General features: G+C 37.4%; 2 protein-coding genes and 1 long non-coding RNA gene across 5 annotated transcripts; all 3 read right to left on the bottom strand.

Moving 5' to 3' along the window:
• Positions 1–3673: 3673 nt before the first annotated feature.
• Positions 3674–9666, bottom strand: LOC136848711 (uncharacterized). 3 transcript variants are annotated; one of them, XM_067121233.1, is made up of 3 exons: positions 9508–9625; positions 4595–4671; positions 3674–4390 (listed from the first exon to the last, which is right to left on the bottom strand). In XM_067121233.1, exons 1-3 carry the CDS (start codon positions 9523–9525, stop codon positions 4126–4128), a joined length of 360 nt encoding a protein of 119 aa, XP_066977334.1. In that variant the 5' UTR covers positions 9526–9625; the 3' UTR covers positions 3674–4125. The 3 variants fall into 3 exon arrangements, with proteins under 3 accessions (XP_066977334.1, XP_066977333.1, XP_066977335.1); XM_067121232.1 differs by lacking the exon at positions 9508–9625 and adding an exon at positions 5031–5208; XM_067121234.1 differs by lacking the exons at positions 3674–4390; positions 4595–4671 and adding exons at positions 8307–8994; positions 9200–9276 and having other exon boundaries at positions 9508–9666.
• Positions 9667–13481: 3815 nt separating this feature from the next.
• LOC136848712 (elastin-like) lies at positions 13482–15107 on the bottom strand. The gene is made up of 3 exons (XM_067121235.1): positions 14951–15107; positions 14524–14600; positions 13482–14295 (listed from the first exon to the last, which is right to left on the bottom strand). The coding sequence occupies exons 1-3, from the start codon at positions 14966–14968 to the stop codon at positions 13902–13904; spliced, it is 489 nt and encodes a 162-aa protein (XP_066977336.1). The 5' UTR covers positions 14969–15107; the 3' UTR covers positions 13482–13901.
• Positions 15108–19019: 3912 nt separating this feature from the next.
• On the bottom strand, positions 19020–20375 carry LOC136848466 (uncharacterized). Its single transcript, XR_010856024.1, has 3 exons — positions 20257–20375; positions 19842–19918; positions 19020–19693 (listed from the first exon to the last, which is right to left on the bottom strand). It is a non-coding gene; the product is annotated as an uncharacterized lncRNA (long non-coding RNA).
• Positions 20376–23817: the final 3442 nt, after the last annotated feature.

Consider the following 23817-nt stretch of genomic DNA (forward strand, 5'->3'; position numbering starts at 1 on the left):
CCTCCTTTCTCTCCATGTAAGAACTTTCTGAGAGAGAGAGAGAGAGAGAGAGAGAGAGAGAGAGAGAGAGAGAGAGAAATACTCTTTCATAAATTCTAACGTTTCATCGTCATTACCTTGATGTGTGAGACTACCACTTTCGTCGAGAATTATTGTCATTACCGGGTTAATTTTCAGCTCCAAAATAACAGAACATTATGAAACAAATGGCAGAGGTCGATTATTAGAAATTATAGCTCTATGCAAAAATAATAAAGAAAACGGAATTGTATCAGCAATCGATTGCATAATTATTCTAAGGCTAACTCGTCTGTGAAAATCAAATGAATTTCCACGAATAATAGATTATTACAACTAAAGACTTTACTTTTAACATAACCTTTTGTAGTTTGGAAGAAATTATCTTTGCGTTGTACCGAACTGATTATTCGGTACAATAGCGTTAAAATCTTTTTAAAGTTGTTATGGGCCTCTTTCAGAAATGGTGAATGATGTATTTATTATTGAGATTGATCAAAAGAAACAAATGAAGACAACATTATAAAAATAAATGATAAACAAATGTCAAGAAAACATGAATTGTATCTTCTTGCGTGAGAGGATAAAAGGTACATTTGAAGAACATTATGTTACGAATTCCAGAAACGATTACAGTCTGCAAAGGAATGCCATTAATCTTAGGACAACGCCACGCCAAATAAAAAATATGTACAAACAAAGATCAGATTCCCTGGCGACGGAATAAAAAAAAATGTTCTCAAAGGCCAGTTTCGCCATCCTTCACAATCTTTCATTTTTTCCTACTAGAATGATCTTTTATTATTGAATTTATTTGTGGATGAAATCCGAACTAGCCAATATTAATTGTTTTTGGGTAGTGGGTATTTGATGGAGAATCGAGTTCAATCGAAGGTAGCAATGAGCGTCAGTCTTATTAAAGAGTATGTGGACGAAATACCCAGATGGCGAAATTGCCAACTGCCATGCAGGAAAAAAAAAAGAACAATGACGAATTGTATAACGAATTGCAAGTTATGCAAGAATTGTCCCGAAGGATATGACTGGGACATTCCTTTGCAGTTTTTTTTTTTATTTGAAACTTCACTCACCGTTACACTACAAAGAGTTGAACTTTTTTTTTTTTTTTACAGTAATCATCACCGGGAACAAAGTGAAAATTCCTGTTAAATCCTACGTTTCTTAACGATGCAAAAAGTGGATAGACGTTTGACTATAAGGTCAGCATTCTGGAAATGGAAAAGCATTTCAGTAGGTACTTTCAACGCAAAATATAGTGAAAGTTGCATTTAAAAAAAAAAAAAAAAACAATGGCACGCACTTGCGTTTTCGCCAATACCGGTTACATGAAACCTCCATTAGTCTCCTCAAAGCTCACACCAGACTGGTCGATTTTTTAAATTTTATTTTATTTATTTATTTATTTATTTATTTATTATTATTATTATTATTATTATTATTATTATTATTATTATTATTATTATTATTATTATTATTATTATTATTATATTTGTTTGCAACTTTGGCCTTAGATGAAGAGTGTGGAAATTCAGTCACTGACCTGTCTGGTCAATAGGATTAGTTTAAAAAATGGCTAAGCGTAAGCTATGGCGTACAGCACAGTCGTAGTGATGGTTAGAATGACCGACCAAAAAGAACTAATTGGTCTTAATACAAAGTATGGCCCTCGTAAATAATCTGTAAATCTTAGCAGGTCCGACTCACCAACTCACATCAGAATAAGATAATCATCACGTAATCTCAGACCTATGACTGATGTTTAGGATGAAACATGAATAGATATCTGAAGTCAGTATCGTATTGCAAGGAAGAAAATAAAATCAAATATTCGAGGATTAATGTATAATTTACAAATATTACCGAGGCGTCCCATCCCCTCGTCTGTATCAAGGCCTAGATTAATTTTATCCAGTCTAGATTAATATTATCCACACTAAAGACGACACGAAGTGCATCGAAGATTTCTGTGTTATACACTTGCTTCTCGAACTCATGGTTTTATCGAAATCTGATTAACACCTCATCAGGTACGTGTACTTTGAAAATGCTGTGATGAACGGTATACCTCTTGGAAAAAATTTGTAATGTGTATAAGAACAAAACTAATGAAATAGCAAACTTACTATAAAGAGTAAAAGTATCAATGTAGACGTAGTCTACTTTAATAAAATGAATGTAATTCAGACTGGCGCAAAGATAGAGATCAAGCTTAATTTTCATATTATAAAATTAAAAAATTGATTCATGATCTGGCAAAGATTTTTTAAACCTATAATGGAATAGGGATGTAGAATTTAGTTGTTTAATGTGATTTCAATAGGTTTGACATACGCATCTGTCGGAATTGTTGCCTTCACACATCCGAGAAGTTTAACATTGACAGGAGGAACTCAGTGAGAAACAGGTGTTTTTGGATGGTAGACTACAAAACTAGAAATGCAGAGCTGCCAAGTCCTGCTGACCAGGGGTCCTTGCATCCTGGACCTCCCAGCTAACCTACCTTGGTTGCCCTAAATCGTATAATGAAATGTAAGTCTGCATCCCAACCAAAGTATCCCTAGCCATACATTATATAGTGAAGTACAAGGATGCATCCGAACCTAATCTTTCGTAAATCAATTGAAGTGGCTGGGTAAGGTTCCTAACACCATGGCTTCTTCATCTAATTTTTCATTCAGATGATCTCTATAAAATATACAGTGGACATTCCTGGTTTTGTGTGTGTGTGTGTGTGTGTGTGTGAGTCGCAATTGATGGATAAATGCTGTCACAACTGTAGCAGGAGTTTCTTTTGAGGGTATTCCTATACCTTAAAAGGCTGCCGACTTGTGATGTTCCATGACAGGTGTGATACAGAAAGTAGGCCATTCAATAGAGGTTCTTTGAAATACCAAGTACCTAGAGTTTACTTTGCATGTAAGGGTTTCTGTCTTGAACACAAAACTCTTTTTAGTATTTGTGCTTGAAAGACTAAGGTTCTAAAGCTTAAATAAACCACAAAGGGCTGTCAAGATGAACCTACAGGCCTATTGAAGATTTTGGGGGGATACCGATTCATCCGGCGTAATTTGCGATTATGGCTGATCACAACTAACGGGTCTGTTGTGAAAGAAAATCAGCTTCTTCTTTTTTTTTACCTTAATTACTTCATACAAATACGTTACTTACATTGCAATTGTCTGTCTTCCTGCCCTGTTATTTCTCGGGGCTCAGACATGAATGCTGACTCTTGAGACTGCTTTACTCTGAAAGCGACGGAAATATCTAGGATGACCATTTATTGGATGATTATAAGGAATGGCAGTGTTAAAAAAAAAAGCAACCTCCTGTGTAAGCATACTGTTTCTTCATAGTTACGTAAGGGTTTCATAAAGGAGAAATGTTCCATGTGTAGGCATTCGCTATTACATTTAGTCTGAATTTCAAGTAAAATTTATTGTGTAATAATCACCATCATCTACTAAAAGACATTTTTCTGCTTAACATGTTCAATAAATGATAATTAGCTTTCTTAGTTAAATGACTATTATCAAAGCATTTGCTAACCAGTTATGCATAGGCAGTTTCATACTGAATCACCTTAATGTGGAGAAGATAGATATGGAATAAGCAGGATAATACAGAAAAACTGAAGTTATGAAAACAAATTATTTATTCATTAAGATTTAGATCACAGTATTCCCAAGTAGGGTTTAACAATTGCAAAATAATAACAAAAACATTGTACTTCTAAATAACATTACTGTTTGTTTTTTCTTCTTTCTTGTTGTTTCGTGAGTCTGTTAATCAGATACCACAAAGCTATTATTGGATGTCAATTGAAGATGGTGAAAGGATGGGCTGTGGGCCAATGAAGTTTAAGTTTCGAGACGAATCCGAAAACGAACGGAAATTGTTTCTGGTGTTGATGAAGATTTGCACTCTGTGAGATCTTCATAGCTTTATTTATCTGGTCAGTTAACCAGTTGTGTTTTTAGTTGTAATTCAAATAATCTTGAGGAAATTCCTGAAGTCATGATTGTGATTAGGAAAGAGCAAATGCAAAATACTGGCCTCAAAAATTATTAACCCTGTGACGCAGGTTGTCTATTTTCCATAGCCTCCAGGCCTGACTCCACCACCATGAACTCCTCCAACTCCTCCTACTCCACCAAGAACTCCACCCACTCCTCCCACACCACCATGAACTCCCCCTACTCCTCCCACACCACCAGGAACTCCAACTCCCCCAACTCCTCCTACTCCACCATGAACTCCCCCTAATCCTCCTACACCACCAGGAACTCCAACTCCTCCAACTCCTCCTAAGCCACCAAGGCCTGGTCTCACACCACCAACTGGACGCACTCCGCTGTAATGAAATTTATTTTATTAGCAAGTTTGCTGTTGGTCAGCATAAAACTTTCAAGTAATTTTTCTATACTTAAATTTCATTAAAAACACAAAGGTGAATCATTTACCAGATTACATAGTATTAGCTGTTGTTAAATATAAATTTCAAAGTCATTTTGTCTACACCTGATAGTGTCAAAGGAAAATGTTGCCAGTCTCTTACCCAACTCCACCACCGTAGCCAGGTCTACCTGGTTCTGGCAAGGCGGCTACGCTGCACACCAGAGCGATGGCGACGAACTGAAGAAAATGAAAATAATTCAAAGATTAAGGATCAGAAACAGAAATCTTCATGAGCTGAATGCTATGGATTCAAAGTTGAGTGCACAGATATGCTTAGCGACCAGTTGTCAGCATTTTTCATCTACACATACAAATCCCTTTCTAAGATTTATCTATAGACCTTTTTATTACGTTTTATCCAAGGAAAATTCATTTTGATTAATCAGCATAATAAATAATATCAAATCATATACCAACAAAGATAGCCAATTTCAAACTGAAAGAAACTTAGCCAGAATTCTTCCATTTTGGAAATGTATATGACACATTAATTCCTTAAAATATGAGAATATTTTTGAAATAATAAAGTTCCTTACCAAGACGGAGGCACGCATTGTGATGTAAGGGTTGAACTGAACGACTTGGTCTTGTTGTCAGTGCTTGGAGTGAGTTCTTGTTGTGCCTTCCAACTTCTTGCGCGCTTATATACACCATCAACCGCAAGCAGCTCTTGCTTTTTCCAGACCCTTTTCGATGACGTCATTCACTTCCCTAGAACAGGTTTCTTGTCGCAACTGCTTCGACGAAACGCTCGTTTTGGATGCAGTTTTATTAATGGGTTTATTCACTTGCTTGGAATATCCTAGATGCGTAGAGAAATTTAATCGGTGAAATAAATGTAAAGAATGAACATTTTCCATAAATTGGACAAGCGTACCCCTTGACACTTTTATGGTTACTACTGGATTAAACCAGTTCAGTGCTGCCACGGCCTCTTATTCTCATAGCAACGTGTAAAGCTTAGCTCGAAGACGCAGCTCTCTCTCTCTCTCTCTCTCTCTCTCTCTCTCTCTCTCTCTCTCTCTCTCTCTCTCTCCTTTAAAGTTTTCCTACTCTGCTCTTGCTTCACTCAGGCCGCCGACTTCGCAGAATCTTAAGTTAAATATACAGACGTTGTGAAATCTTGCCCGCTATGAGGAAGTCTGGTAATTCATTTTTTTATATGTGAGGAAATATCGAATTATAATATTGTATACAATTTACACATATTATTATTATTATTATTATTATTATTATTATTATTATTATTATTATTATCCATCCTGTCTTACATTGTTATTGTCCCAAATTATTTCTTGTTTTCACATTGCACAATTATGCCGAAGACTTTTGGAGGAGAAGCATCTACTACGTTTATAGAAACGCACTACAATTGTCCCTCTTCCAGATTTTGTAGTATCTGGAGGCAACAGCCTTCTGTAAGAGAGAAATGGGGATTAGTTACAATGTAGGAGGAGCATGAAAGTGGGCTAGATCAAAATAATATAAAATACATAATAACAAGTGAAAGGAAATGAAATAACATTTTCTGGCATACAACATGACACGTTTTCCACTTCACTGTAGACTCACAGACGGTGTCAAAGAGTTAATGATCGAAAGTTATTACCACGACGGTCGTCATTCGTCATCTAAAATAATTATCATAAATAATGAGCAATCAGTGAAGTAATATTAAAACAGGTTTTAATGATGCTAACGACGTACGCTGGTAAGGCATCTCTTCCAAGGGTCGAACAGATGCATGAAACCGGTTGTATATAAGGCTCAGTCGATTTCCTTTACGGTCTACCATTTGTAGTTTCTGTAAAAGACAACGATTCTGATGCTTTCTCTCTCCGTCCGCACTTTTGCTATCCGCCCTCAGATCTTAAAACTACTGAGACTAGAGGGCTGCAGATTGGTATGTTGATCATACACCCTACACTCATCAAACATACCAAATTGCAGCCCTCTAGCCTCAGTAGTTTTTTTTTTTTTATCTTATTTAAGGTTAAAGTTAGCCATAATCGTACTTCTGGCACCGCTATAGGTACCAACAACACAGGCCACCACCGGACCGTGGATGAGTTAGATGGGCCGTAGGTGAAAGTTTCATCCAGCATTACACGCTGTACAGGAAACTCGATTGTGTTACTTGTTGCCTTAGGTAACCTCTTCCTCTTGTGCGAGTGACACTGACCTGGCGAGTGGGTGTGATATTTCCCTCTCGATTCAGACGCCTGACTGCATTCACTGCGGAAAGGTGTTCTCTCCTTCTTAAGGCTCGAATAATGCCTTTATGATACACCCTGAAAAATACATTACGTTTCTACAAAAAATAAAGAAATATCCACATATCAACAATTACTCTCTCGTAGAGTATACAAATAATGGCGCTACAAACAACGAGTTGTATAAAATGTCAAAATCAACGGTTGACACGAGCAAACAGGCTGTCTTTATTTTCTTAAACAGATTCGCAGCCTATGAAGTCTGACACCAATAGGGAGGGAGTTAGAAACAGATATAAAAACGGATATTGACTTGTATTTATTTCAAGAGAAAATCCATTAACGTTTTGGCAGATCTGCTGATTTTAAATCTACAATATCATCAAAAATTAAATTCTCTTGGAAATGGAAGTCTGGCCCATGTACATGAGAACTCAGAGTCAGAATAACATTTTAAACTTTCGAAGTTACTGAAGGTGAAAGTCTGCAGGATAGTACACATGCGCACGCTCAAACACATACTGACACACACACACACACACAAAGGGTTGCGGTAGTCTGGGAATCTAGACTTAAATCCCAAACACAGTACAACAGGATTATACAAAACCCTTCGAATGAGTTTCCGTGAAACTTTTATTTCAGGTTAACCTTGATCAAACGGTGAGACATTATAGAGTTTAGAAAACTAATTACTGGCCCACTGAGTTTGCGTCTTAAATCTATTTCATTCCGATGTAGTGATGGTTGAAATGACCATGTAAATAGAATGAATTGGCCGTAATACTGAGGATTTTAGTCTTAGAAGATCCCTCTCACCAACTCACATCTGGATATGGTAATCATCATGTGGTCTGAGACCTGTGATTAATGTTAAGGGTGACCTCTAACTAGGTATCTAGCATTAGTTCAATATCGTATTTCAATGAATATCATGAAATTAGGAATTCGAGGCTTAATGTATAATTCGCAAATGGTTCCCAGAAGTCCCGTCTCCTCTTTTGTATTATCTGCACTGAAGATGACACGTATGTATTGAAACTCTCTGTCTATTAAAGTTTCTTCTCAGACAAAGGTTTTTATTGCAGTCTGATAAACAACTCAGATACATCTAGTTTGAGAATGTGTTGCTTTCATCTCTCAAAGAATCTCGACTCTTGTGGCTGCTTGGATCTTGGAATCTGTCCACTCTTGTGCTGTAATGATTACCGTATCATGTGTTTATTTTAAAAGTGACTGGAGCATATACATCAACTAATTATAGGTAATGGCAATGTAATGGAAAGAAACGTCCTTTCAGAACACTGTGTTTCTGCCAGTTTATGTGAGGGTTTCATAACGGAAGGATATTTCATTTGCAGATATTTTTTGTTACACTAAACTTTTATCTGAATTTTAAGCCAACTTTAGTTCGTACTATTCACTATCAGTGATTAAAAGGCATTTTTGAAAATAGCTTACCTTGGAAATTATCAGCTTAGTTTGTCATTTGAGTGCATATTATGAAAGAATGTCCAACATCATAGCTGTTTCTAGTGCACTTTAATGTTTAGAGGGCGGACATGGAGTAAAAGGGGCAATACGAATAAAAAACAAAAGTTATGGAAATATAATTTATTCATTACAGTTTAGATCACATTATTCCCAAGTAGGGCTTAGCATTCAAAACAATAACAAAAACATTACACTTTTAGCCAACTTTTGTTTGTTTTGTCTTTTTTCTTGTTGCCCAGTGAGTCTTTTTACTAGATATCACAAAGCTATTGTTGAGAGGCAATTGTAGATTATGAAAGGATGGGCTGTGGACCAAGAAAGATTGAGTTAAGTTCCAAGACGAATCCGAAAAGAATGAAAATTTTTTCTGGCGTTGATGGAGGTTTGCACTCTATGAGAGCTTCTTTGTTTTGTTCCTTATCTGGTTAATTAACCGATTGTGTTTTTAGATGTAATTCAAATAATCTTGAGGAAATTCCTGAAGTCATGATTGTGATTAGGAAAGAGCAAATGCAAAATACTGGCCTCCAAAATTATTAACCCTGTAACTCAGGTTGTCTATTTTCCATAGCCTCCAGGCCTGACTCCACCACCATGAACTCCTCCAACTCCTCCTACTCCACCGAGAACTCCACCCAGTCCTCCCACACCACCAGGAACTCCAACTCCCCCAACTCCTCCTACTCCACCATGAACTCCCCCTAATCCTCCTACACCACCGGGAACTCCAACTCCTCCAACTCCTCCTAAGCCACCAAGGCCTGGTCTCACACCACCAACTGGACGCACTCCGCTGTAATGAAATGAATTTTATTAGCAAGTCTGATGTTGGTCAGCATAAAATTTTCAAGTAATTCTTCTGTACTTGAGTTTCATGAAAAACACAAAGGTGAATCATTTACCAGATTACATAGTATTAGCCGTTGTTAAATATAAATTTCAAAGTCATTTTGTCTACACCTCATAAGTGTCAAAAGAAAATGTTGCCAGTCTCTTACCCAACTCCACCACCGTAGCCACGTCTACCTGGTTCAGGCAAGGCGGCTACGCTGCACACCAGAGCGATGGCGACGAACTGAAAAAAATGAAAATAATTTCCAAGGTTAAGGATCAGAAACAGAAATCTTCATGAGCTGAAAGCTATGGATTCAAAGTTGAGTGCACAGATATGCTTAATGACCTGTTGTCAGGATTTTTTCAAACTGAAAGAAACATAAGCCAGAAATCTTCCATTTTGAAAATGTATGACACATTAATTCTGTAAAATATAATATGAGAATATTTTTGAAATAATAAAGTTCCTTACCAAGAAGGAGGCACGCATTGTGATGTAAGGGTTGAACTGAGCGACTTGAACTTGTTCTCAGTGCTTGGAGTGAGTCCTAGTTGTGCCTTCCAACTTCTTGCGCGCTTATATACACCATCAACCGCAAGCAGCCCTTGCTTTTTCCAGACCCTTTTCGACGAAGTCACTCACTTCCCCAGAACAGGTAAGTTGGCGCAACTGCTTCGACGAAACGCGTGTTTTCGAAGCAGTTTATTAATGAGTTTATTCACTTGCTTGGAATATCTTAGATGCGTACAGAAGTATAATCGATGAAATAAATGTTAAGAATGAACATTTTCCATAAAATTGACAAGCGTACCACTTGACACTTTTATGGTTACTACTGGATTGGACTAGCTTAGTGCTGGCACGTGCTTTTGTTCTCATAGCAACGCGTAAAGCTTAGCTCAAAGACGCAGTTCTCTCTCTCTCTCTCTCTCTCTCTCTCTCTCTCTCTCTCTCTCTCTCTCCTTAAAGTTTTCCTACTCTGCTCTTGCTTCACTCAGACCGTCGACTTCGCAGAATCGTAAGTTAAATATACAGACATTGAGAAATCTTGCCCGCTATGAGGAAGTCTGGTAATTCATTTTTTATATCTGAGAAGATATCGAACTATAATACTGTTTACAATTTACACGTCATTATTATTATTATTATTATTATTAATATTATTATTATTATTATTATTATTATTATTATTATTATTATTATCCATCCTGTCCTACATTGTTATTGTCCCAAATTATTTCTTCTCCCACATTGCCCCATTATGCTGAAGACTTTTGATGGAGAAGCATCTACTACAGTTAATTGAAACGCACTACAATTGTCCCTTTTTCAGATTTTGTAGTATCTGGAGGCAACCATAGGATCCCTGTCACCGCCTTCTGTAAGAGAGAAATGGGATTAGTTACAATGAAGGAGGAGCATAAGAATTGGCTAGATAAAAATAATATAATATATTATAATAACAGGTTAAAGTAAATGAAATAACATTTCCTAGCATACAATAAGATAGAATTTCCACTTCACTGTAGACTTGCAGACGGTGTCAAAGAGTTAATGATCGAAAGTTATTATCACGACGGTCGTCATTCACCAAAAATATTATCATCCTTCATGAAAAATGCCCACATTTCCTGACTAGGTCTGTCAACTTAAAATCTTCTTTATCCATCTTACGTGAGCTATGAGCAATTTAGCCAAACAATTTTAAAACTAGTTTCAATGACGCTAACGTCATGCCGGTAAGGCATCTCTTCCTCGGGTCAAACAGTTGCATGAAACCGGTTGTATGTAAGGAGCAATCGGTTTCCTTTACAGTCTACCAATTTTTCCTTGAATAACCTCTTCCTCTGGTATGAATGATACTGACTGGATGAGTGGATGTGATGTTTTCCTCTCGATTCAGATGCGTGGCCGCGTTAGCTCCGGAAAGGTGTTCTCTCCTTCTTACGTCCAGGATAGAGCGTTAAAGGTGTAAAGTCCCCGCTCAACGGGTTTTCTGTGGTGAACCTCCCGTTTTCTGCGGTTCCTTTCCCACAAGCTTAGGTCACGCTAAATAGCCACATTTTTATGTGTAAATACGTATCTATTACTGATTTATTTATGCCTGTTTTCGTTGTACATGTGTCAGAACATTATTGTGTCAATTCTTGTAATTTTACTTTCATGTCATTTGTATTTACCTGTCCTGTGTCACATCGAGAACAACTGACTTCGGGTCACCTGTATTCTATTGTATGCCTTTATAAGGCGACCGGCTTTCCCAATAAAAAAATTTACGGGCTGCTCTAGGAGCAAGAGCCCGTGCTGGCACAAGGCCAGCCAAATCTGAAACAACAACCCAATAAACCAGCAGTACTTGTTGTCCACCTGCTCATTATTTTGCACCTCTAACAGTGGTGACCTTCCGGAGTGGTTCCCGAAGTCATTAGCGGACTCATACGGCGACCTAGTCTTAGCGTCATGAACTACCTCACGCCCCTAACGGCCTAAATACGGCGCTCTAACAAAGCGTTCGGGCGTGCCGACTCTCGTCGGCAGATCACCAGCGTCATTAGCGGACCCACACTGCGCGCTCCCACGCTCGTATTGATGCGAGTATAACCCACTCCAAGTAAGAGTGCAGTAGTGAGTATGGACGCGGACATTCCCTCCCACGTACAAATAACCGCAAACTTCGCGGACTCAGATCATTTGTATTTACCTGTCCTGTGTCACATCGAGAACAATTGACCTCGGGTCACCTGTATCCTATTGTATGCCTTTGTATGACGTCCGCACACCACTTTATAAGGCGACCTGCTTTCCCAATAAACCAGCAGTACTTGTCCACCTGCTCATTATTTTGCTGCTCTTACAAAGGTACCCCCTAAAAAAACATTACGTTTCTACGACAAATAAAGTACCATCCATATATAAAAAATTACACTCTTGTAGAGTATACAAATAATGGTGCTACAGACAACGAGTTGTATAAAATGGCAAAATCAATGGTAGACACGAGCAAACAGACTATATTTTCTTGAACAGATTGGCAGCCTATGAAGCCTGACACCAATAATATACATATCCAGGGAGGGAGTGGGAGACAGAAATAAAAACTGATATTGTATTGTCTTTGTTCAAAGAGAAAATCCGTCAACTTTTGGGCAGATGTGCTGCTTTTAAATCTAAAATATTATCAAAAATTAAATTCTCCTGGAAATGGAAATCTGGCTCATGTACATGAGAACTCAGAGGCAGAATAACATTGTAAGCTTTCGAAGTTATTGAAGGTGAAAGTCTGCAGGATAGTACACATGCGCACGCTCACACACACACACACACACACACACACACACACACACACACACACACACACAAACAAATGGTTGTGGTAGTCTGGGAATCTAGCCTTAAATCCCAAACACAGTACAAAAGGATTATAAAAACCCTTCGAATGAATTTCCGTGAAATATTCATTTCAGGTTAAGCTTGATCAAAGGATCAACCATTAAATAGTTTAAAAAAACTACTTACTGACCCACTGAGTTTGCGTCTTAAGTCTATTTCATTCTGATGCAGTGATGGTTGGAGTGACTGATTAAATAGAATGAATTGGTCCTAATGCTGAGGATTTTAGTCCTAGAAGATCCCTCCCACCCGCTCACAACAGGATAAGGTAGTCATCATGTGGTCTGAGACCTGTGATTAACGCTGAGAGTGACCTATAACTAGATATCTCGCATTAGTTCAGTATCGTATTTCAATGGATATCATGAAATTAGGAATTCGAGGCTTATTGTGTAATTCACAAATGGTTCCCAGAAGTCCCGTCTCCTCTTTCGTATTATCTCCACTGAAGAAGATAAAAGGTGTATCGAAACTTCTCCGTGTATTAAACGTTCTTCTCAAACAAAGGTTTTTAATCTAATATACAACTCACATACATCTACTTTGAGAATGCGTTTCTTTCACCTCTCAATGAATCTCGACCTTTGTGACTGCTTAGAGCCTGGGAACCTGTCCACTGTTGTACAGTAATGATTACCGTATTCTTTCCTTATTTTGAAAGTGCCTGGAGGATATACATCGACTAATTACTGTAAGTAATGGCACTGTAATGGAAGGAAGCGTCTTGTCAGAACACGTTTCTTCCAATTTATGTAAGGGTTTCACAACGGAAGGATATTTCATTTGCAGATATTCTTTGTTACACAAAACTTTTATCTGAATTTTAAGTCAACTTTAGTTCGTAATATGTGAATCAATCACCATAGTGATTAAAAGGCATTTTTCAAAATAACCTACCTTGGAAATTATTATCAGCTTAGTTTTTTATTAGAGTGAATATTATCAAAGAATGCCCAAATCACTCATTCATATGTAACATCATAACTTTTTCTAGTGCATTTAATGTCTAGAGGATGGACATGGAGTAAAAGAGACAATACAAATAAAACACAAAATTTATGAAAAAATTATTTATTCAATAAAATTTATATCACGTTATTCCCAAGTAGGACTTAACATTCAAAAACAATAACCAAAACATTACACTTTTAACTAACATCTGTTTTTTTTTTCCTTTTCTTTTTTTTGTTGCCCTGTGAGTCTGTTTCCCAGATATCACAAAGCTATTGTCGGATGTCAATTGAAGATTGTGAAAGGATGGGCTGTGGGCCAAAAAAGATTAAGTTAGGTTTCCAAATGCTAAGGAAAATTGTTTTATGATGATGGAGATAAGCAGTCTCTGCGATCTTCATAGTTTTGTTTGGTTGTGTGTCAAAATAATCTTCAGGGAAATCTTGGGGTCATGGTAGTAACTAGTAAAGATTAAATGCAATCTACTGGACTGTATAATTATCGGAATGCTTGAATTAGATTGTCTATTTGCCATATTTTCCATGGCCGATTGCACCAGTGTGCACTGGCTTGGGGAGAGGGTCAACTCCTACACCACCATGAACTCCCCCAACTCCTCCTACACCACCAGGAACTCCTCCTACACCTCCTACACCACCAGGAACTCCTCCTACACCACCATGAACTCCCCCAACTCCTCCTACACCACCAGGAACTCCTCCTACACTTCCTACACCACCAGGAACTCCTCCTACTCCTCCAACACCACCATGAACTCCCCCAACTCCTCCTAAGCCACCAGGAACTCCTACTCCTCCTACACCACCAGGAACTCCTACTCCTCCTACACCACCAGGAACTCCTCCTACTCCAACACCACCAAGAACTGGTTTCACACCTCCAACTGGACGTTTTCCGCTGTAATGAAATGACTTTTATTAGCATTTTTTGCTGTTGTTCAGCACAAATTGTTAAATCATTTTTCCATACTTCAGAAGTTTCGCCATTAAATGATTCTTGTTAGCATTTTTTGCAATTGTTAAACATATATTGTTAAATGATTTTACCATACTTCATAAGTTTCACCGAAAACAACACAAGTGGCTCAGTTACTAGAGTAAATACCGAAAATGTTTGTAGACTTACCCAGCTCCACCACCATAGCCAGGCTTGCCTGGTTCAGGCATGGCTGCAACGCTGCACACCAGAGCGAGGGCGACGATCTGAAGGAAAAGAAAATAATTTTAAGGTCTGGGTTAAGTGAGAAAAACAGAAATTAGTTATAAGTTAAGTGCCAGACTAAAAGTTAAATATATGGTCACCAGTCAAATGTCTGAATTTTTCTTTAATTCATACAAACAAGTTCCTAACTGAAGTTAACATAAATGTTTTTTATCTAATAAAAAATAATCTTTGTTAATTAGCATAATAGATGATAACAAATGATGTGCTAGCAAAGACGTCCAGTCTGATAACGATAGAAACTAAAACTAAAAACCTTCTATTTCTAAAATATACAAGATATACGATTTCTAGCAAAGATTGAAAGTTTTGGAATGATAAAGATCCTTACCAAAACGGAGGCACGCATGTTGACGTTAGGACTGAAGTGAGAACCTTGAACTTCCTCAGTGTGCTTGGAACGAATTCTATTTGAGTCTTACAGCTTCTTAGGCGCTTATATACACCATCAACAGCAAGCAGCTCTTGCTTTATCCAGACCCTTTTGGATGACGTCACTCATTTTCCTAGAACAAGTTTCTTAGCATAACCGCTTCGGGGAAATTCGTGTATTCGTGGTCATGTTTCCGGATTTGTTCAGATATTTAGAACATCTGAGACAAGCACACAAAATTAAAGGATAAATTAAACCGAACAAATGAACATTTTCCGATAACAGGACAAAAGTAGTACTTCCCACTTATTATTAGATTGAGCCAGTTGGCACGGGCTGGTGCTCTATGTAACCTGTACAACTCAGCGGAGCTGCCTCCCCCCACCCCCCCCCCTCATCTCTCTCTCTCTCTCTCTCTCTCTCTCTCTCTCTCTCTCTCTCTCTCTCTCTCTCTCTCTCTCTCTCCTTTTGAGTTTTCCTACTCAACTCTTGCTTCACTCATGTTATCGACTTCATTTCACAGAATCGTAAGTTATTCATACAGACGTTGTGAAATCTTGCTCTGATTTGAGTCTAATAGTCCTTCGTTCTTTTTATATGTTGAGCTAATTATGTAATTTATAATCTATTATTATTATTATTATTATTATTATTATTATTATTATTATTATTATTATTATTATTATTATTATTATTATTACCCTACGCTCAGTCACGCCTCTCATGCTGTTCTTTATATTTTCGACGACTTCCGTAACAGATTAATGAAATTTCAAACACAATGAGGCCATGATGGCGAAACCAAAGTGTGAAGTTATGAGAAGTATATCATCATACTCAGAGGAAATTATAATATTATATTTCACACACACACACACACACACACACACACATATATATATATATATGTGTGTGTGTGTGTGTGTGTGTGTGTGTGTGAATGTTTATATATATACACACACACATTATATTACATTACACACACACACACACACACACACACACACACACACACACACACATATATATATATATATATATATATATATATATATATATATATATATATATATATATATATATATATATATATATATGTGTGTGTGTGTGTGTGTGTGTGTGTGTGTGTGTGTGTGTGTGTACAGTTATGCAGAACTTTGACCTTCAATACCATTGACAGCCGACAATATCAACCTTACTCGTTGAGTTCTAATGTACATGGGTCAGGTTTCCATTGGCACAGGAGCGTAATTTTTCTATAACACTCTAGATTCAAAATCATTGCAGTTCTGGCGAACCCTTAACGGATTTCCTCCTATAGTAAATGCAATACAATATCCCTTTCAGCTCTTTGTCTCTCACTCTTTCCATGACTGGGTGTGAGGCTTCATAGACAACGCATCTGTTCAAGAAGATAAATGTTGATTTTGCCATTTATGCAACGCGTTGTTTGGAGCAACATATTTGAGTATATACTCTTGAATAGTGTAATTGTTGATTTATGGATAGTACTCAGTTCCTGGAACGAATGTATTGTGTTTCAGGAATTGCCAGACTTTATCTTAGAAGTAGGAATGACGTAAACACTTCACCATAGCGAATGCAGCCAAGCATCTGAATCGGGAGGAAATCGGAGCAACCTCTCGTCCGGTCAGTATCATTCGTTCCAGAGGAAGAGGTTCTTCACGGACTGATTTGTAAATCGAAAAGGAAATCGATTGAGCGTCACATGCAACCTGTTTAATACGTTACTACCCTAAAACAGCTCTCCTCGTACTTTTATTAATTCGATAGCATTTTCACCTATTCATTTATTAATTTGCTCTATCTTTGTTTTCTAATAACTGATTTCTTCTTTCTGTATTTTCTGCGATGTTCTGTTACTTCTTTCTAATGAACTCCATATTCTTTGGAAGCTTGAATTTTAAGCCTGTGGCCCATGTAGGCGTGTTCCATGTGAATAGGGTTCTTCTCGTACATAATAGTAGTAAGATAATGATAAACTGATCGACCCGTGAAAGAAATATATTACTAGCGTGACGTTTGAGTCAGTGAAACTGTTTTTACCGTAACCTAACCAAATTGCCAGTAGCTCACTTAGTTTGGATAGTCAAGTACTTGAGATAATAGACCTAGTCCTGAAATGTAAGCATCTTCGGTATCAATTATATCAGAGGCAGAGATCCCTAGAGGACTATTTGGTAAACTGTAAAGAATATAAATTGCCCGTTGCATGTAACTCCTCGAGCCATGGAAGAAATGCATTACTGGCATGACGTTAGCGTCACTGAAACTAGTTTTACTATTACTTGACCAAGTTGCTCACAGTTCACCTGAGATGAACAATGAAGTACCTAAGTTTATAGATCTAGTCCGGAAGTGTGAGCATTTTTCATGAAGGGTGATAATATTTTTTGGTGAATGACGACCGCCGTGGCAATAACTTTCGATCATTAGCTCTTAGACACCGTCTGTAGGTCTACATTGAAGTGGAAAACCCATGTCCTTGTATGCTAGGAAATGTTATTTCATTAATTTTAACTTGTTATTGTAATATTTTGAATTATTTCACCTTGCATGTTTCAAGTACCTGTAATAGATGCTTTCTCAGCTAAAGCCTTTAACATAATTGTGTAATGTGTGAGGACGTTGCAGTAATGCATTTTTGTAAACTTCCAGCTGAGGTGGGCTGCATCTGTTAGTGAGTCTGGAAACGCGGGACCTATTGAACAATTCGTGAATAATTAATTGGTACATTTTCATGGAGAGAACAGAACATTGATAGGTAGCATGTATTGAGAGTGATGGTGCATCTTACAGGTAGGACCTAGATTTCACCTTAACTCTGTAGTTGGACTCCTTGTAACTGCCTAACGGACGAACCGGTTGTGGTAGTATGGTAATCTAGGCTTAAATTACACCTAACGGACGAACCGGTTGTGGTGGTTTGGGAATCTAGGCTTAAATCACAAACACACTGCAACAGGATTATACAAGCCCCTATTAAATTTCAGTGAAAAATTTATGTCAGGTCACCCCTGACCAAAGAATCAACTTTCAAAGCATTCAGAAAAATTAAACTCTAACCCGCAGAGTTTGCGTCTTAATTCCGATTCATTCTATCGAAGTGTTGGTTAGAATGACCGACCACATAGCATGAATTGGCCCTGATGCTGGGAAACGCCCTTTCAAATGATTCTAGTCTTAGCAGATCCGACTCACCAACTCAAATCAGAATAAGATGATCATCATATAATCTCAGACCTGTGATTAACATTGAGAGTGATCCCTGACTAGATGTCTAACAATAGGTCAGTATCGTAATTCAATGAGAATAAAACTCCAAGTTCGAGGATCAATGTATAATTCGTAAATGGTGCCCAGATTTCCTTTCTTCTCTTTCGCAGTAACCACACTGAAGATGGCACATGTGTGTCGAAACTTCTCTGTGTACTACGTTTGTTTCTCAAACAAATGGGTTTATTGTAGTCTGATAAACAGCTCAGATACATCTACATTGAGAATGCGTTGCTTCCACCTCACCATGAATGTTATGAATGTTGGCTCTTGTAGCAATTTAGAGCCTGGGAATCTGTCCACTCTTGTACTGTAATTACTGTATTCTTTCCTTATTTTGAAATCGACTGAACCATCTATATCTGCTAATTATAGGCAATGGCACGGTAACGGAAGGAAGCTTCCTATCAGAACACTTCCTCAAATTTGTTTGTTTTAAATTCTAGTAAGTTTTTCATAACCGAAGGATATTTCATTTGCAGACATTCTCTGTTGCACAAAAAGTCTGAATATTAAGTCAACTTTAGTTCGTAATATTCCCCGTCAGGGATTAAAAGGCATTATTTACCCTAACTTGCGTAGTAACTGATTTTTAGCTCTTACTTGGGTGCCTATTAAGAAAGATTGTGCTAATCACTTATCCATATGCAACATCATAACTTTTTCTAAAACACATTAATGTCTAGAGGATGGACGTGGAGTAAGAGGGACAATACAGAAAAACAGAAGACACAGAAACAAATGATTTATTCAGTAAAATTCACATTACAATATTCACAAATACTTCACAGGGTTTAACAATTGAAACACAGTAACAAAAACATTATTACACATATAGATATCATCACTGTTTGTTTGATTGTCTTCTTACTTGTGGACCTGTCTGTCTGTTTACAAGATATCACAAAAACTATTTTTGGATGTCAATTGAAGACTATGAAAGGATGGTCTTAGGGCCAAGAAAGATTAAATTAGGTTTCAGATGAATCTCAATGCAAACGGAATATGTTTCCTGGCGTTGGAGATGAGCAATCTCAGAGATCTTTATAGTTTTGCTTGGATGCAGGTTGTGTCAAAATAATCTTGAAAAAGTTCCTGAAGTCGTGATAGTTACTAGTAAGGAGTAAATGCATAATTCTGGACTGTATAGTGATCGAAATGCTTGACTTAGGTTGTCTATTTGCCATATTTTCCATGGCCGATTGCACCAGTGTGTACTGGCTTAGGGATAGGTGGAACTCCTACTCCACCATGAACTCCCCCAACTCCAACTGCGCCACCAGGAACTCCACCTACTCCTCCAACACCACCATGAACTCCCCTACTCCTCCAACACCACCGGGAACTCCTCCAACTCCTACACCACCAAGAACTGGTCCCACGCCTCCAACTGGCCGCACTCCGCTGAAATGAAATGACTTTTATTAGCAATTTTTGCTATTGCTATGCATAGATTTTTAAGTAAATTTTCCATACTACATAAGTTTCACCGAAAACATAAAAGTGAGTTATTTACAAAGATTAGATAAAGAAAATGTTGCCAGTTTCTTACCCAGCTCCACCACCATAGCCAGGCCTGCCTGGTTCGGGAATGGCGGCAACGCTGCACACCAGAGCGATGGCGGCGATCTGAAGGGAATGAAAAGAATTGCAAGTTAGGTTCAAGATTAAGCGAGAGAGAAACAGTAATTATAAGTTAAATTCCAGACTAAAAGTTATGCAGATGTCCGAATTGTTCATTGGTTTATACAAAGAAATTCCTGACTGAAGTTAAGGTGAAAGCGTTTTACCTAAGAAAACTTAATCTTTTGTTAATTAGCATAACAGACGATAACAAATGATGTACCAACAAAGACATCAATGTGATAACGAAGGAAACTAAAACTAGAAACCTTTTATTTCTAAAATATACAAGATATACGAATTCTAGCAAAGATTAAAATTTTTGGAATGATAAAGATCCTTACCAAAACGGAGGCACGCATGTTGACGTTAGGACTGAAGGGAGAGCCTTGAACTTCTTCAATGTGCTTGGAATGAGTTCTAGTTGTGTCTTCCAGCTTCTTGGGCGCTTATATACACCATCAACCGCAAGCAGCTCTTGCTTTTTCCAGACCCTTTTCGATGACGTCACTCACTTTCCCAGAACAAGTTTCTTAGCTCAACTGCTTTGAGGACACGCGCCTTCTTGTTGTCGTTGCACTAATGAGTTTATTAACTTGATAGAATGCCATTGACAGGTGGACTAATTTAATCGATAAGTAAATGATGTAAATGAACATCTTCCGCAAAACAGACTAAAATAACACTTGGAACTTTTTGTTATTAATATTATATTGAGCCAGCTTCCAAGGGCTGTTGACCTTAGCAACTTACAAAACTGAACCCAGAGCTACTTCCCCCGTCCCCCCGCCCCACTTCTCTCTCTCTCTCTCTCTCTCTCTCGCTCTCCTTTTGACTTTTCCTACTCAACTCTTGCTTCAATCATGTTATATACTTCATTTCACAGAATCGTAAGCTATTCATACAGACGTTGTGAAATCTTGCTCTGATTTGAGTTTAATAGTCCTTCGTTCTTTTTATATGTTGAGCTAATTATGTAATTTATAATCTATTATTATTATTATTATTATTATTATTATTATTATTATTATTACTCTACGCTCAGTGACGCCTCTCATGCTCTTCTTTATATTTTCGACGACTTCCGTAACAGATTAATGAAGTTTCAAACACAATGAGACCATGATGGCGAAACCAAAGTGTGAAGTTATGAGAAGTATATCATCATACTCAGAGGAAATTATAATGTTATATTTCACACACACACACACACACACACACACACACACACACACACACACACACACATATATATATATATATATATATATATATATATATATATATATATATATATATATATATATATATATATATACAGTATATACTATATATATGTGTGAATGTTTATATATACACACACATATATATTACATTACATATATATATATATATATATATATACATATATATATATATATATATATATATATATATATATATATATATATATATATATATGTGTGTGTGTGTGTGTGTGTGTGTGTGTGTGTGTGTGTGTGTGTGTACAGTTATCAGGACTTTGACCTTCAATACCATTGACAGCCGACAATATCAACCTTACTCGTTGAGTTCTAATGTACATGAGTCAGGTTTCCATTGGCACAGGAGCGAAATTTTTTTTTATAACACTCTAGATTCAAAATCATTGCAGTTCTGGCGAACCCTTAACGGATTTCCTTCTGTAGTAAACGCAATACAATATCCCTTTCAGCTCTTTGTCTCTCACTCTTTCCATGACTGCGTGTGAGGCTTCATAGACAACGCATCTGTTCAAGAAAATAAATGCTGATTTTGCCATTTATACAACGCGTTGTTTGGAGCAACATATTTGAGTATATACTCTTGAAGAGTGTAATTGTTGATTTATTATAGTGCTCAGTTTTTGGAACGAATTTATTGAGTTTCAGGAATCGTCTGACTTTATCTTAGCAGTAGGAATGACGTAGACACTTCACCATAGCGAATGCAGCCAAGCATCAAAATCGGGAGGAAATCAGAGTATCCTCTCGTCAGGTAAGTATCATTCGTTCCAGAGGAAAAGGATCTTCACGGACTAATTTGTTAATCGAAAAGGAAATCGATTGAGCGTTACATGCAGCCTGTTTAATACGTTACTACCCTAAAACAATTTTCCTCGTACTTTTATTAATTCGATAGCATTTTGACGTATTCATTTATTAATTTGCTCATCTATCTTTGCTTTCTAGTAACTGATTTCTTCTTTCTGTATTTTCTGCGATGTTCTGTTACTTCTAATGAACACCATATTCTTTGGAAGCTTGAATTTTAAGCCTGTGGCCCCTGTAGGCGTGTTCCATGTGAATAGGGTTCTTCTTGTGCATAATAGTAGTAAGATAATGATAAACTGATCGACCCGTGAAAGAGATACATTACTAGTGTGACGTTTGAGTCAGTGAAACTGCTTTTACCGTAACCTAACCAAATTGCCAGTAGCTCACTTAGTTTGGATAGTCAAGTACTTGAGATGATAGACCTAGTCCTGAAATGTAAGCATCTTCGGTATCAGTTATATCAGAGGCAGAGATCCCTAAAGGACTATTTGGTACACTGTAAAGAATATAAATTGCCCGTTGCATGTTACTCCTCGAGCCATGGAAGAAATGCATTACTGGCATGACGTTAGCGTCACTGAAACTAGTTTTACTATTACTTGACCAAGTTGCTCATAGTTCACCTGAGATGGACAATGAAGTACTGTTTATAGATCTAGTCCTAAACTGTGAGCATTTTTCATGAAGGGTGATAATATTTTTTGATGAATGACGACCGTCGTGGCAATATCTTTCGATCATTAGCTCTTTGACACCGTCTGTAGGTCTACATTGAAGTGGAAAACCCACGTCCCTGTATGCTAGGAAATGTTATTTCATTAATTTTAACTTGTTATTGTAATATTTTGAATTATTTCATCTTGCATGTTTCAAGTACCTGTAATAGATGCTTTCTCATCTAAAGGCTTCAGCATAATTGTGTAATGTGTGAGGACGTTGCCGTAATGCATTTTTGTAAACTTCCAGTTGAGTTGGGCTGCATCCGTTAGTGAGTCTGTAAACGCGGGACCTGTTGAACAATTCGTGAATAATTAATTGGTACATTTTCATGGAGAGAACAGAACATTGATAGGTAGCATGTATTGAGAGTGATGGTGCATCTTACAGGTGGGATCTAGATTTCACCTTAACTCTGTAGTTGGACTCTGTAATTGCCTAACGGACGAACCGGTTGTGGTAGTTTGGGAATCTAGGCTTAAATCACAAACACACTACAACAGGATTATACAAACCCCTATTAAATTTCCGTGAAAAATTTACGTCAGGTCACCCCCGATCAAAGAATCAACTTTCAAAGCATTCAGAAAAATTAAACACTAACCCGCAGAGTTTGCGTCTTAATTTCTATTCATTCTGTCGAATTGTTGGTTAGAATGACCGACCAAACAGCATGAATTGGTCCTGATGCTGAGAAACGCCCTTTCGAATGATTCTAGTCTTAACAGATCCGACTCACCAACTCAAATCAAAATAAGATGATCATTATATAATCTCAAACCTGTGATTAACATTGAGAGTGATCGCTGACTAGATGTCTAGCAATAGGTCAGCATCGTAATTCAATGAGAATAAAACTCCAAGCTCGAGGATCAATGTATAATTCGTAAATGGTGTCCAGATTTCCTTTCTTCTCTTTTGCAGTAACCACACTGAAGATAGCACGTATGTGTCGAAGCTTCTCTGTGCACTAAGTTTGTTTCTCAAACAAATGGTTTTATTGTAGTCTGATAAACTGCTCAGATACATCTACTTTGAGAATGCGTTGCTTCCACCTCACCATGAAAGTTATGAATGTTTGCTCTTGTGGCAACTTAGAGCCTGGGAATCTGT

The sequence above is a fragment of the Macrobrachium rosenbergii genome, chromosome 19 (genome assembly GCF_040412425.1).
Source record: "Macrobrachium rosenbergii isolate ZJJX-2024 chromosome 19, ASM4041242v1, whole genome shotgun sequence".
In the NCBI taxonomy this organism is placed as follows: Eukaryota; Metazoa; Arthropoda; class Malacostraca; order Decapoda; family Palaemonidae; genus Macrobrachium; species Macrobrachium rosenbergii.

Bases quoted from the DNA above. Each gene is read 5' to 3' on its own strand.
- LOC136848712 (XM_067121235.1), bottom strand. The intron at 14,296-14,523 runs GTAAGTCTACAA...ATTTCATTACAG, and splicing joins GGCTATGGTGGTGGAGCTGG to CGGAAAACGTCCAGTTGGAG.
- LOC136848711 (XM_067121233.1), bottom strand. The intron at 4,391-4,594 runs GTAAGAGACTGG...ATTTCATTACAG, and splicing joins GGCTACGGTGGTGGAGTTGG to CGGAGTGCGTCCAGTTGGTG.